A 15,127-nucleotide genomic window follows, 5' to 3' on the forward strand; every position below is an offset into this window, starting at 1 on the left:
GATATTATTTTTAGCTTTTTAACAAATGAACACTTTCAGATCGTAGAGTGAACATCACTGACATTACACCCAAAACAAAGAAAGATGTCTTACAGTTCCAAGATGTCTAGAATTCTTTGATTAATTTTTTTTGTCTTCTAATTCATAGATACTTCGGGGAGAAATTGCACCTCTTAAAGAGAATGTCAATCATGTCAATGACCTTGCTCGCCAACTTACCACTTTGGGCATTCAGCTCTCACCTTATAACCTCAGCACTCTGGAAGATCTGAACACCCGATGGAAGCTTCTGCAGGTAGGCATGCTCTGGCCTCCTTGGCATAGGATAATGACGTGTACATAAAGTTTGTTTGTAAGGAGCAACAAAGGTTACTCCCTTTTCCACGCATAATGATGTATCCTCTAATTTCAGCACGTCAAGGTAGAGCCAGGCAAATCTCTGTGAGTTTCTGGCCAGCCTGTTCTACATAGCAAGTTCCAACCTAGCCAGGGCTATATAGCAAGAACCTGTTTCAAAAGAGTATTCATTTGATGCTCATAATAACAAGATGCTTTGTATTGCTTGATTAGTCCTAATGTTACTAAATCCAATTTCAGATGTGTCCGAGAGCTGGAGTTCAGTATGGCTTGTAATCGCATGAATGACAGTGGTGAATCACAATGGAGTCACTGAATTGCTAGTGGACAATTCATTTGTGCTGGTATTGCTAGAATTCTGAAAACATCCTTTCCTTTGCAATTCTAACTGAAACAAGAGTCGATAGTATGGTATTAAATTATCTTACGAAAAAGTATCACTATCATCAATCCACACATAGAAGTAGGTTTTTTATAGGTTTGTATAGTAAATACAGGGAATGGGAATGTATACTTAACATGGCATCTTAGACAGTTTAGTGAATCTTTCTGTGTTTTAGTCTTTCCTCTAGAAGACAAGATAATATAAGTTTCTACACTGATGATTTTTTGTTATGATAAATATGTCACAGCAATAAGCATAATCAGTCATTGGAACAGAACTTGGGCTACAGTACCCTATACATTCTCGATCTCAGTGTTATTACAGTTTTTACTATGATTATAATACATAGATTTGGGGATCTTATTAATTAGCTGTGTGTCCTTTGTGTCATTTAACCTCTATGGTTGTCAGTACCTTCATCTCCAACATAGGTACAATAATATTGAATTAGCTGACTCACATAGTTCTTAGAATAGCATTGGTCTTACAATAGGAACATAGAAATGGATATAGAATTAATGTATATTTCCTCTACAAAGGACGCTGTGTTATGCCTCCAAACTATAAAACTTGTTTAGTCATAAAATTAGAGACCCATTTTTCCTTTTCCAATTTCACAGGATACAGATTGTATACTCCTGAGACTAGAAAGAAAACTAGGTTTGAAAGAATTTAGTGTCAAAGTTTTAATAGGGAAAAATGATAAGCCAGGTTATTCTGTCACCAATGGTCTATTTGAGAGTGTGATTGAAAGTCCAGTTGAAGAATTACTAGATTGTTATTAAAAAACAAGTTTCAAATTCCAGACCTCTTGAGATCTTATATAATTTAATTCTTGTATGATGAATAATCTTGAGATATTTGTGTCATTGACTAAGGCGAAACAATACTAGTGAACGACTCTGTGTCTCTATATGTCCATTGACCCCATGATAGCTCAGTACTATTAAAACTTATCAGTTTCATCCTTAAAATATCTTTCATTTAAAGCATATATAATTAAATTAATGAGTGACCAAAGGCAACCAGTGGTCAAATTTGTTCTATTCAAGCACTCTTAGAATAAATTTTCAATTTTCTTGTAAAACGTTGAGTGCTACATTTGTGTTTCAGAATGTAGTACACATTTGTGACAGCTACTTGCAAATTTATGACTGAGGTCAAAAGACTATGAAAGATAGGAAAATCTCTTGCAAATTAATACTATACGGGCCAGACATAGTGATGTACCCTTTAATTCTAGCATTTGAGAGGCAGAGGTAGACAGTCTCTGTAAATTCCAGGCCAGTCTAGTATACATTGTGATTTTTCTGGACAGCCAGAGCTACATGCTGAGACTCTTGTCTCAAAAATAAAAAACAAACAAATAATCAATGCTATGTGAGTTTGAGAATGTAAATAAGTAGTAGAATGCTTACCCAGAATGTCCTGAGTTATAGCCACAGCACCACAAAAAAGACTTTATGATCCAGTCTAGTTATACTATTTATTTATTTATTTGTAAAACATGTATTAATGGTTTAATTCTTGCACAAGGACTTGATTGCAATTTCATGCAGACATATGGCAGGAGATGGCGGGCTATAGCAAACAGTCGTACAGTCTTCAGTGGGTTAATATGTGAACATCTCTAAACTATAATTCTTATTTTTGAAATTAAATATTACAGTTTGTCTAAGGCTACCTCCAGTTTGTTTCTATGATCCTTTATCTGGGTATCAGGAAGAGAGCATACATGATAAAACTTAGTTTAGAACCAATGATGATGCTTCTTTTATTAATATCGTAATATATATGTGGCTAGTTGCAATTGCAATATTTCTTCCATAACTCTAAACCTGTTATCTGGAGGCCGTATAGACGTAGACTTCTCATATTAAATAATTTAGTCAATTTTTGGCTCGTGCTTCTCTTGTAAGTTGAAAATTTAATTCCTTTATTTTTGAGCAATCACCTTAAAGATATCCTTAGAAAGTTTTTCTAGCAGAAAGATGATGAGCCCTTGATTTCCGTTCACAAGAAACTGAGTGAAGTCAATCACATACTTCATTTACTTTGACCATTATTCTAACCAATCTGCTGCATAATCATAGCTAGTTATAACAGTGAGTCATTTTTCAGAAAGGGAAGAAGGCAAATAAAGATAACTGTCCAGGTTAATGAAACTTCATGAGTTCAGTCTCTCTGACATTTAAAGGAAGCCTAATCTCTGTTGATTATTGCCAGGAAGTGTGTCACGCTTCATTTCTGTTGCTCATCGGTGTCATAGCTGTTGGCTGCATCCTTTCTTTGGAAGTTTGAGTGGAAAATTTGGTGCCGTGAAATCTTGTTCTCAGGGTGCAGAGGGTTTCAGATCATTACAGATCAGGTTCTCCAAGTCTTATGTCTAAAGTGTCTTCTGAGAACAGGAGAAATGGTCTTCCTCAGGGAAGACTCCTCAGTTGGTTATCCAATACCAAGTCCTCAGCCCTGAGATCAAATACATATAAAGTAATATTAGAGGGATTTAGGACAATGCATTAATGTATTTAGGAATATATACTTATGTGTGTGTGCTGTGTGTATGTGTGGGAGACAATATTAAAAGAGGACATAAATTTTGAGAGGACAAGGTGGGAATAAAATGAATTGGAAGGGTTGGAGAGATGGAAGGAGAAAATGATATAATTATATAAAAATTTCAAAAAATAAAAAATAAAATAAAACTGCACATTATAAAAGTGGATATTGATATCAAAAGATTGCATTCATTTATGGAATGAAGAACTAAGTTATATTATGTGTATTCTACATTTAAAAAAATGCATGTAAAATTAGGGCATTAGCTAGCTTCTCTGCCAAAAAGCTTGCATTACCGTCATGATAGCAGCGTAAGTATACAAAACAAACAATTAATCACTTATGGTGCTTTATGTGTTGACAAATATTGCATTAGAACTAGGTAGAAGTTCACATTTCTTTCTGGTAAGACAAAGAAAAGGTGAAAACACAGCAGAAGTAGTAGAAAGGCATCTATAGATGTGAGAAAAAGAAAGAAGTCCTAAATTTGAGAAAAGCGATGCAAGAGGAGTGGAATTACATGCTGTCTGACTGTAGCTTTCTTGACATCAGACTATCCTGGGTTTAGTTACTTGACAAATTCATTTTGCTTCAGAAAGAAAGCCATACTTGTATGTCAGCTGTATATAAGATCAGTGAAAATGGTTGAGACATATAAGACAGACAAGTGTGACCATCAATAGCAGGATAAGATCTAGTCATAATTTTCCTCGACATAGAAATAGTGAATAAAGAGGCTTCCGAATTTATTTGGAAGTCAGAAATAGAAGTAGAAGACATCCATTTCCTTGTTTCAGATTTTCTGTTGGCATGAAATCCTGTGTCCTCCCTCCCAGTGTGCGTTGGTACGGATGTTACTACGTGAACCATTCTCAGGGTGTTAAAGGTGTTGCTTTATTAAGCGTCCTTGGATACATCCTCACAATCCTTGCAGCATTCTTCTTTCTGTGTTATACGTACATGTTATGACTATTTACTTTCATAAATAAGGAAACTGAGACCTACAAACCTGACATGACTGCAGTCACATCTAGTGTAAAGTGTCACAAGATCTGAATCCGATCCTCAGAACTGTCCTGTCACATTTCCTTGCCTTAAAAAAACCCAAAAAGAGGAACATGGGATGTACTCACTCATAATTGGTTTCTAGCCATAAATAAAGGACATTGAGCCTATAATTCGTCATCCTAGAGAAGCTAAATAAGAAGGTGAACCCAAAGAAAAACATATAGTTATCCTCCTGGATATTAACCTTCATCAGGTGATGAAAGGAGACAGAGACAGAGACCCACATTAGAGCACCGGCTGAAATCCCAAGGTCCAAATCAGGAGCAGAAGGAGAGAGAGCACAAGCAAGGAACTCAGGACCGCGAGGGGTGCACCCACACACTGAGACAATGGGGATGTTCTATCGGGAACTCACCAAGGCCAGCTGGACTGAGTCTGAAAAAGCATGGGATAAAACCGGACTCGCTGAACATAGTGTACAATGAGGACTGCTGAGAAGTCAAGAACAATGGCACTGGGTTTTGATCCCACTGCACATACTGGCTTTGTGGGAGCCTAGGCTGTTTGGATGCTCACCTTACTAGACCTGGAAGGAGGTGGGAGGTCCTTGGACTTCCCACAGGGCAGGGAACCTTGACTGCTCTTTTGGCTGCTGAGGGAGGGGGAGTTGGTTGGGGGAGAGGAAGGGAAATGGGAGGCGGTGGCGGGGAGGAGGCAGAAATCCTTAATAATTAAGATTTATTATTTTATATAATTTATTTTATATAATATAAAAAAATTAATAATTTATTAATAATAAATAAATAAATAAATTTAATAAAAAAGAAGATAAAAGTATTGGTCAACTGTAAAAAAAAGGGGGGCCATTAAACTTGGGATTAACCAAGTCATACTCTAAATCTGTTTTTGGACAATAAAGGTGTGAAATGCTTGATTTTTTTTCAAATCTACTCTCTTTATAAAATAATTCTTAGATACAATAAATTTGAAAGCTGCTTTTAACAAACCAATGGATTAAAACCAGTTCTGTGTAACCTTCAAAATCACACTTCTTTCAAATCTAAAATTTGAAAGCAAGTTATTCCTTGTTGCCTTTACAACTTAGCAACTACATTAAAATCGAATCGAAGTTATTTTAATAAGTCAACTCTTAAAGTAAAACCAATCCTCATATTTAGTCAAGTACAAATGTGTATCAAAAGTCAAAAGGAAAGAAAGTTAAAACAAGAATCCTTTTCAATTTTGAAGTAATGCGCAGATATTGAGTGGCATGGCCATTTTCCTTATTCATCATGAAAGGGAGTAGTCTACAATATCCGCACTCAGGAATAAATCGATGCATGATAACGAGAGGATGAAATACACTCTTACATAAAGAATACATGCTATATTAAACATAAGGTATTATAGACTGTGAAAACATGTTAAATTAAATATTATTAAAGCATTTCTAGGCACAAAATTCTTTCAATATGTTAAAGAACCATGCTGGTAATGGTGTATATTTTAAAGGATTTGCTCACGTTCCTCTGATAACACGCATACATAGTTCTTCTCCTGCACACCACTGTAGTCATGTTCTAGGAACATTCTAGGCGTATCCTGCATCGCCATGGCTGCTTTCATTCTTTCATTTCTTTTCATTGGATTACCTCCGAGTAAGCACACTATATACTGAGGAGTCATGGTCATAATCCTACTTGGTCGATAACAAACCAAAAAGTCCTTTCGTACATACAAAAAAATGTGTGTTCTGTTATTCTCCCAGGATAGTCCATTGTCTTTCAACTTCTCCATGCCATAAACATGCAGGAATACTTGAGTGGCTTCATTTGTTCAGTGACACTAAACAAATCATTGAAAATTCAAAAATGAAAACCAGGCTGGGGAAATAGGTCAGTGGCTGTTTTTGCTTTCTGTGTGGATGTGACAACATGAATTCAGATACCTAGAACCTGTCTAAAGGCCTGACACAATAGCAATTATCTGAAATTGCAGCTCTTCTAAGACAAGATGGGACTTGGAAACAAAGGCATGTACAGAAGCAGGCAGGCCAGCAAGCCTCATATATCTAGGGGCAAAAACCAAGAGATCTTGTCTCAAAGTGCAAGATCATGTCTGACACCCAAGATTGGATTCTTATCTCTATATGTGTGTTATGTCACTCAAACATCCACATGGACACCCCAAAATATGTACCCATGTGCACACAAGTTACACACACAAACTCACACACACAACTCAAAAGAATAAAACTAACTAAAATGTATGCTTATTTGGGGTGACAGATTTTCTAAGCACATCTTCTTTCTCTCTGTGTTCTTCCTTATCATCATTGAATATGTTGGCAGATCTTAACATTTTCCTCACACTTTTCTGTAATAATTTTATACTAATTCGTTTGCATTGTGGAGTCTTTTCTAAGCAGGGAGCCTTGATGAGCTGCACCATCTGCTCTTGTTAATGGCATAGGCCCTATTGCTTTAACTTAAACCGAGGATTCCCAGCCTGCTCACTTTAGCATTGCTAAGGAGTGATTCTACTGCTAGATCTGCCTAGCGTATCCTTCTTTGATTTATTTCCTTAGCAACACCTAAAACTGTTTAAGATTGAACCAGAGAACACAATCTGAGAGTATTCTCCATGAAAATATATTTTTCTGTATCTGTGGTTCTCAAAATTTAGTGAGCATCATAATTACTCAGAAGGCTAATTAAAACAATTTGCTTGGTCCCCTCACCCAAAGTTTTGAATTGACTAGGACTTTGGTAGAATTCGAGATTCGGCACTCCTAACAAATTCCCAAATGATGTTGGTATTGCTGTTCCAGGGACCATACTTTGAGAACCATTGTCCTACATTTAGCACATGTCAGGTACTCAAGCTTAAGATGTAAAAATAAATGTATGTCTTCAAAATGTTAGACACCTTGAGTGTTTCAACTCTAACTAGAGAGGTTAAGCATAGCATCAGGGAGAAAGTTCTGTGCTATAGAAGTTGTAGTACCATGGAACCATGGAGACCATGCACTTAACTTTCCTTTGGACTGGAGGAGGAAGGTAAAGAGAAACTTGAAGAACACAGGGAATCTTTTAATAAAGTACAAGCAACATTATCTGCTACTGAATGAGTTTATATTTACTCTGTTTCACACTGCACTGTCTAAACTACATTTTCCAATGTGGTAGCATATCAAGCTGTTGGAACCTTGAATTCATCCAGTCCATGTAGGGACATGTCACAGTGTTACACACACTAAGTTTTCAAGGACTTTGTACAAAAATTGAAATTTCTAAAATGTATTTTGTACTGATTACATGTAGAACTGAGAAAATTTTACATATTTCATTAATTAAATTATGTCATCATAAAGTATTTACCTCATTTTTTCTTTATGATTATTCAAATTTGGATATTTTTCTTTAATATGGAGTCTGTACACCATGTCAAACAGAACAACTGACAATGTTGTTTCCTTTGACATTTTAAATGTGCTCATTAGAACGTTTAATATTACTTATGTAGCACTCACTCTCTTTGCAGTGAACAACAGTGGTCTACAAAATAGTTTTTACAAGCTGGGTAAATAGAAGTTTTAGAGCAAAAGTTTACACTTCAGCAGTCTCAATAAGCCAGGCTTAATATCCAGACCCGTACGAAAGAGAAAAGGAATGGTGATTTTTTTTTCAGTGTGACTACATTTGGAAGAAGAACAAATATAGGGGTACAATGACCCTCAGTCCTTCTTCTGGGTACAGAAGTTTTAAGTTTCAATAGAGAAGTATGCACAGTTAAGCCGGTCTGGTTAAGGTGCAATTCCATCCATCATTGTCTCTTCTTTGGTCCTAGAAGATGATAAAAAAAAAAAATCCTTCTTGCAAATTTATTTGGAAAAGTTCTTGGGGGAATAGTTGGTTTGCAAAAGATAATTACATCTGTTTCAGAAATGGAGAAGAAGTTGTCCTGTGAGGTTCTAGTGTTCTGGAAATGTGAGGAGACTCATCTGGAAAGGTTACTAATAATAATTGTTAGGAAAAAATCCTAACATGGGCAACTCGGCCTGTGCAAAAAAATCCAATTAGGTCAGCTTAAAGTGAATCAAATGCCTATGTTTTATTAAGTAGCGGCGCTCTCAGGTGGCCTAGAGCATGGCAGGGGAAATAGAAAAGCAGGGACCACTAGAAACCCTGAACCATGTGTTCTTCCAATGGGAGACCACTTAAATACCCTGTGGGAGTGGTCCTGACCCTCCCCCAGGGAGGAGTCAAGACCTGGCATGCTGTGATTTGGAGTCCAGACCAATGCAACTCCCAGGCCAGGGGGCTGGGATGGATGTCAGGGGCTGGGGTTAGGCTCCTGACTTAACAATAATTAGTTAGGATTTGAATGAGAAATCTCCTCCATAGGTTCAGGGATCTGAACACTTGGTCCCCAGTTGGGGATGCAGTTTAGAGAGGATATGCTAGAGGAAGTATGCCACTAGCTTTGAGAGTTCATAACTTCAACCCATTTCCAGTTCACTGACTGTTTTTTGTTAACAGTGGAAGATGTGAATATTCCTGCTCCAGACACCTGCTGCCATGTCCCACCCCATTTATGGATTCTTCCCCTGGTATCATGAACACAAGGAAACTCTTCTTTAAGTTGCCTAGACCATGGTGTTTTATCACACGAATAGAAAAGTAATTAATAAAACCTACTTTTGTGCTTTGAGCCAAAGGAGACAAAAGGATACAAAATGAAATTACTGTTGATGGGATTTCATTCCTGATTGTGGTTACTCAGTAGTCCCAAGTGAGGAGTCAAAGCTTTCCTGTGAAAGCCAACAATTGTCCCTTTCACTAGCAGGGCTAAAAGTCACCTAGAGAAATAATGAGAACACCCACCAGAGACTCAGTTCATCTTCCAAGAACTCAGTGATTCTGTATTTCTCTGAGGCTTTCAGGGGATACTGTTTCTCTATGACGATGGATAGCAAAAATCCCTCTCAAACTATGGATTATTTAATTTTACAGAGAAGCATAAAAATATATTTTGACATCAAGTGGTGTCTGTATCTTGAATATAAAATTGTCTTACTCATATACCACTCTTTATGAAGAAAGCACTCGTGTTACTAACACAAATTTTAAGTAGCTTGTCACTTTTATCTATTTAAAGATGCTAAATGATACTTCTGTAATGTGATGATCCTGCTGTCTTGAGAATGTTAGTGAAGGATTTTCATGGTTAAAAAAAAATGAAAGCTACCCTTCCACCTCAACTATCGAAACAATATGTAAGAAAAATAGCCCCGTTACATTCTAACTGATACTTTGCTCTTCTAAATGATTTGGATTGCAGAGGCAAGCCTGGTGCCCCTGCTGACAGTTTTAAAAATGTTGACGGTAAAGGAAATGAAAGAACAAAGAAGACGGAAGAATGTGTTTGTTTTAGAAAAGGTTAGGTCAGGAGGATTTGTTGGTATTAAGAGCAGAATGACCCATGGAAAAAAAGAACAATTAAGTTCTAGGAAAACATCTTTTCAGTAAAGAGATAACAATCCTTTATGCTTGACCTCAACTTTGTTAAAGAAAAAAAAAAAAACAGGAGGAACTGAACAAGACCCTTTAAAGAGCTAAAGAAGGGTGTAAATCTGAACGTTTAGGAGAGTGACATGCCGAGGTCAAGGCACATGGTCAAGCTTCAGAACATGTGTTTTCTAAAGCTTTTACAAGTACTGTACTTTATTCAAGAGGAACCTGCTATTGAAATTGGTCAGGTATCCTCGAAAGTAATGCAGCACATATGTTCCAGAATCTGCCCTATGTGTGCTAAAAGAAGACCTGATTCTCAACTTCATTCTCCATATTGTCTCTAAAGCCTTGGGATGAGTGAGACTTTAGGGCCGAAAATGAATGATGTAGCAGGAAGTGTGACAAAAATTAAATTGCGTGAAGGACAAATGAGAAAAAAAGACATCGACAATCAAAGAAATCTTTGTGGAGCTGTAGAGAATGAACGGCAGATTCGTTTTTTAAAGCAATTTTGTCGTGTGAACCTGAATCACTATGGAGTGTTAGTTAGAACACTCGATGACTTGGATCTTTATGCATACTAGTTAATGTTTAATTTATTTTAATCAAGAATTCATTTTGCTAATTCTGAAATTAGTGATTACAGTAATAAGCATTCTGTTATTATTTTAAGTAAAATATGTCCCTATTAAATATATTTACACAGCAAATTCATTTCCTTATGCTTTCATGTTCTACATTTCTGACGTCTTAAATTCCTTATTAAAAGTTTTATATATACATGTATGTATATATACATATGGGGCTGTATTTCTGAGTATATAAACTTTCAATAATGTCCCTATCTGTCACTTGGTTCCCAGCTGATGCTTGCCCTTGACTTTAATTTCTCAGTGCTCTATTCTTTGTGCCCTTCTCTCTGCAGTCTGACCTTTTCTGTCCTGGAGTTTGACCCCAGCTGCCCTTTCTTCTGCATTTGTTTGCCCTGGTTGTTTTCCTCATGGCTTTTCCCATTCCCACTGCCCTGCTGTGTGTGAAACACTCCACCAGCAGCTGCTCCCAGTTCCCATGTTACGTCATGGCCAACATTCAAAGAGCTGCTGTTCTCACATTTCCACTAGCAAGACACCCCCGCCTCCGCCTCCACTGCACATTCCTAGGGAAAGGAGAAAGGGGCCTTTTTCAGGCCACATGAATAGCTGCATGTTAAAGGCAACTCTGTTGGGAGGATAGAGAGAAGCTTGCAAAATTCAGAAGTGCTATTTTGGAAGATAAATGCCACAAAGTGGAGTCCCAATTATTATAATTGATACTACTTATTTATTTTTTAAATATTCTACAATGACCTTAAAATAATGATTTTATGGCATAAATCATCCTATTGCTTAATGTATCAATTTAATAAGGTACTAACAATATACTGCAAAATAGTAATAAAATGAATTAGAAAATGATTATTATATTAGAAATAGAGCTTTTAAACAGTCATGCTTATTTGGCCAATGAATTATCACATTATAAATTAGAAAAAGTTGTTGCTAATATTATGCATTATTGAAATTAGTAATGAACAAATACCAAGCACTACGGCAAGCCACTTTCTCATCTGAACACTTTTACTTATGCTAGTGTCTCTATGTCTCACAATGAGTCTATGGTGTGCCTACTGTTCTGATCCTCATTTTAGAATTGAGAAACATGGTAACTTGTCAAACTCCGTAAGTGGAAGAGTCAGGATATGAATCCATGGAATATGGCTGGTGAGCCTGTCAAAACTAGTAACAGTACTGCATGGCTAATATGGCTATTGCATGAAAAAAAAACAAGAAAGAAAAAGTAAAGGACTGTATCTAGTTGCGGTGGAGGAGAAAGTTTATTGCAGATAAAATGAAGAGTGTAGGTACAGGCAGGGACAACTGGGAGAGGCCAGCCTGAGCTGGCCCATGTGTAGGAAGGGGAGGAGAGAGGGGAGAGAGGGGAACCAGATGTAGCAGCCAGCAGGCCAAAGGTACAAAAAGGGCAGGTAACCAAAATGGCTGGATTATATAGGGCAGGGCCTCTGAGTGAAGGGCAGATCAGCCTTTGGGTTGGAGAGTTCAGGGTAGAGGGTGGGGTGTGCCAGCCATACCCTATAACAGGTAGAGTCTGAGGGATGCTGGGAGAACCTGTTGGACAGGTCCATTTTGATATGTCAAATAGGCACCTCAGTCATCTGCCCTGGGTTCAAAACTTAAAAGTATGGGTTAACAATGCAATACTTCCTTGTAATTTATAATATAAACTTATATTTGTCACCTTGTGAAGAATTAGCTGTATCACAAGCAGAGGACAGGCTGGAGAGGTGACTCAGTGCCAGAATGTTTATGTAGTTCATACAATATTCTGGGCTCCAGCTTAGGAACTGGAGTGGAAAGAAAGAACATTAAAGCGATAGGACTATTACATGAATCTCAGCTCATCATCTTGGAAATATTCTGCATAAACCCAGAGCCTCAATAGGTCACAGATTTAAAAGCACAACCACTGTCTGTAGGCTCAGCTGAATTTAATGATCCTGTTCTTTCTTAAATGAATAGCCCTTAATTTAGTGATTCAGTAAATGCATTTTATCTGCTATTTACTCTTTGCCAAAGTGTATATACGGATAGCGACAAAAAAAAAAAAAAAACCCTCATAGAGGTTAAACTTTGGTGGAAAAATCAGACATTAATTCTTTTAATCCCTCTTATAATCATTACGAATTTTAATAAGTGTATTGAAAGAAAATAGAGGATAGTACTAGATCATACAGTAAAGATGAGAGCAAGAAAACAAAAGAGTAAGACTGAGAAAAAGTGAGACACACACACACACACACACACAGAGAGAGAGAGAGAGAGAGAGAGAGAGAGAGAGATTGATTTTGGGGTGAGAGTGGAAAGCAGGAACAGGTGAGCATAAAACCTTCCCAGAAAGCAACCATCAAACAGTAGCCTAAGGAATGAAGATAAGTTAATTGTGTATCTTGCATATTCATTTGCAACTTCTATTTTCTATGGCCTGAAGCTTAGGGCTAACACGACAAATAGAGTAGTATAATCCCTGTTTGTAAATTTAATAACTAGGGATCATTTGAAGTAATGAACTGCAAAGCTAATGTATAATTAAGTCTCATCCAAGGAAGATTTCCTTCCATTATGATAGATAGCATCCTGCTTGATTTCTCCACGGCATTTATGAAAATGTATTTCTATACATTTGTTTTCTGATGAAATGAAACTCTAACTTCCCAATCTGAATGTAAGCTCTGTGAAGGCAGAAGCCTACATGGTTAAGTTTATAGACATAAAATATTTTTCTTTAGTATGAATGGATCCAAAAAAGTATCTTACAAATGTGTAAATGTGTAACTAAGTAAAAATTCTGGGCTAGTGAGGTCAGCAGGTAAAACTATCCGCTCCCAGGAGTGATACCTGAGTTCAAGGCCTGGGACCCAACAGTTGACCCAACTTGTCCCCTCTCCTTCACACACAAGCATTTGTACACATACAGACACATAGACGAATAAATATAATAAATATGCTATTTAGCACTGCAAAAATACATAGAAAGTTTTAACGTGGTCGGGGGGGATGAGGAATAAGATTGTGCCTGGAAAACTTCATACTCATGTCTAGATTTATAGACTAATTTGCTCACAAGCACTAAAACACTTGTAAGAAAGCATAGAGCTGTTTAGAAATGACACATGGCACATTTATCTTTTTACCTTTACTCTCTGGTAAACATGGCCCACTGATGTCCTACAGCTTTGTTGGCAACTATAATGTGTAGGCATAAAAAATACATTTTGTTACCATCTGAGGAAACTTAAATTGGATAGTTTCCCCTCTGCTTCTTAAAATAGTCATCTGGAAGCATAGTTAATATATTGCCATCAAGAGTCAACAGTTTGATAGTCATATGTTTAGGTCCTAGAAATCATCACCATTAGCATATTCAAATTAGGGAATATACCCTTTACTGCAAGTTACCTTGTGCCTATAGCAAAACTTACAATCCTCCCCTGACCTCCAAGCAATTGCTAATCAATTTTCTTACACTGCAAATTAATTTACATGTCCTAGCTTCATTTGAGTGAGATATCACCATACACTTTCGGCTTCTCTTTCAGCCAGCATCATTGTCATGAATTTCACTCAGCATGTTCTCGATAGCAACAGTTAATTGCTTTTTAATGCTGAGTAGCTGTCTCTGGTATGGTTTTTACACCTGTTTCATTTTTCTGATACTGTTTAGTAGACTTTTGAGTTGTTCCTAGACTCACGCTTGTCCTAGTTCTTTTTTGCTGTGTTGTGACAAAATACCTAAAGAAGAGCCACTTAAGAAATGAAGGGCTTCTCTTGGTTTACAGTGCGATATGGAGTGGGAGGTGGCCCATCACTTTGTAGTTACCTTCAGGGGGCAGAAAGTGGGGAATGATGGTGCTCAGTTAGCCTGCCTTTTCCCTTTCCATGTAGTACAGGACCAAAGGACATGAGATGGTCACACATTCAAAATTGGTCTTCCTTTCGCATCTTCCCTTGGAAAAACTATGATAAGCACAATCAGAATGTAGGGGAATCCAAACCCAGATAAGTTAACAATGACTACCCATCACAGGACTATCACAACTAATGTGAAAGATTTGCTATAAATATTTACTCCATTCCTCTTTGAAAAATGCCCTGGGAAAGAACAGCAACAAAAGGTATGTCAAATATATATTAACTTAGGAACCCAGAGAACTGTTTTCTGGAAAAAAAAAGTTAGGATAGTTCATTATACTTCCTACTGCTCTGCATCATCCCTCAAGTTTTAACATTGTTTAACATCCCAGTCGTTTGAATTGTAGTCATTGTTGTGCCAGACTCTTCCTGGGAAGATGCAATACACACCACACATATGCAAGAATGCATCTACTCCTCCCATAAAGGGAGCCCACAACAGACAAAAGTAGTGATTGCCAATGTCCAAAGTACTGAAACAATGAGTTTTGTTTTGTTTTTTAACTCGGATTAGTAACAGGACTATAGGCGAGGGTCACTTGTAATAAGCAGGGGTAGCCCGAAAGCAGCTGCATCACCAGAAAGCCCATATGAGCACAGGTGATGACTCCAGAAAACTGGAATTCTCGAACTCTCTCTGCATATGGTATGAAGCTCAACAGCCCCAAGATCTCTTCCTGGGTTTGGGTGCTCATAGTCTTTACCTTCAGCATGTGTTCACTCCCTTTTTCATACTTCTGATTGGGGTCTTCAGCAATCTTTCAAGCTCCTATGCT

The 15,127-nt window shown here is 37.3% G+C and overlaps 1 protein-coding gene across 2 annotated transcripts in view; it reads left to right on the top strand.

The window, feature by feature from the left end:
- Positions 1 to 15,127, top strand: part of Dmd (dystrophin) — a 2,258,623-nt gene that overhangs the window by 1,927,773 nt on the left and 315,723 nt on the right. For both annotated transcript variants that reach the window (XM_057760244.1, XM_057760245.1), the window contains one exon: positions 149 to 295. In XM_057760244.1, the coding sequence (XP_057616227.1) occupies positions 149 to 295 (147 nt within the window). The remainder of the gene's footprint in view (positions 1 to 148; positions 296 to 15,127) is intronic.

This window comes from Chionomys nivalis, chromosome X (assembly GCF_950005125.1).
Source record: "Chionomys nivalis chromosome X, mChiNiv1.1, whole genome shotgun sequence".
Taxonomy (NCBI): Eukaryota; Metazoa; Chordata; class Mammalia; order Rodentia; family Cricetidae; genus Chionomys; species Chionomys nivalis.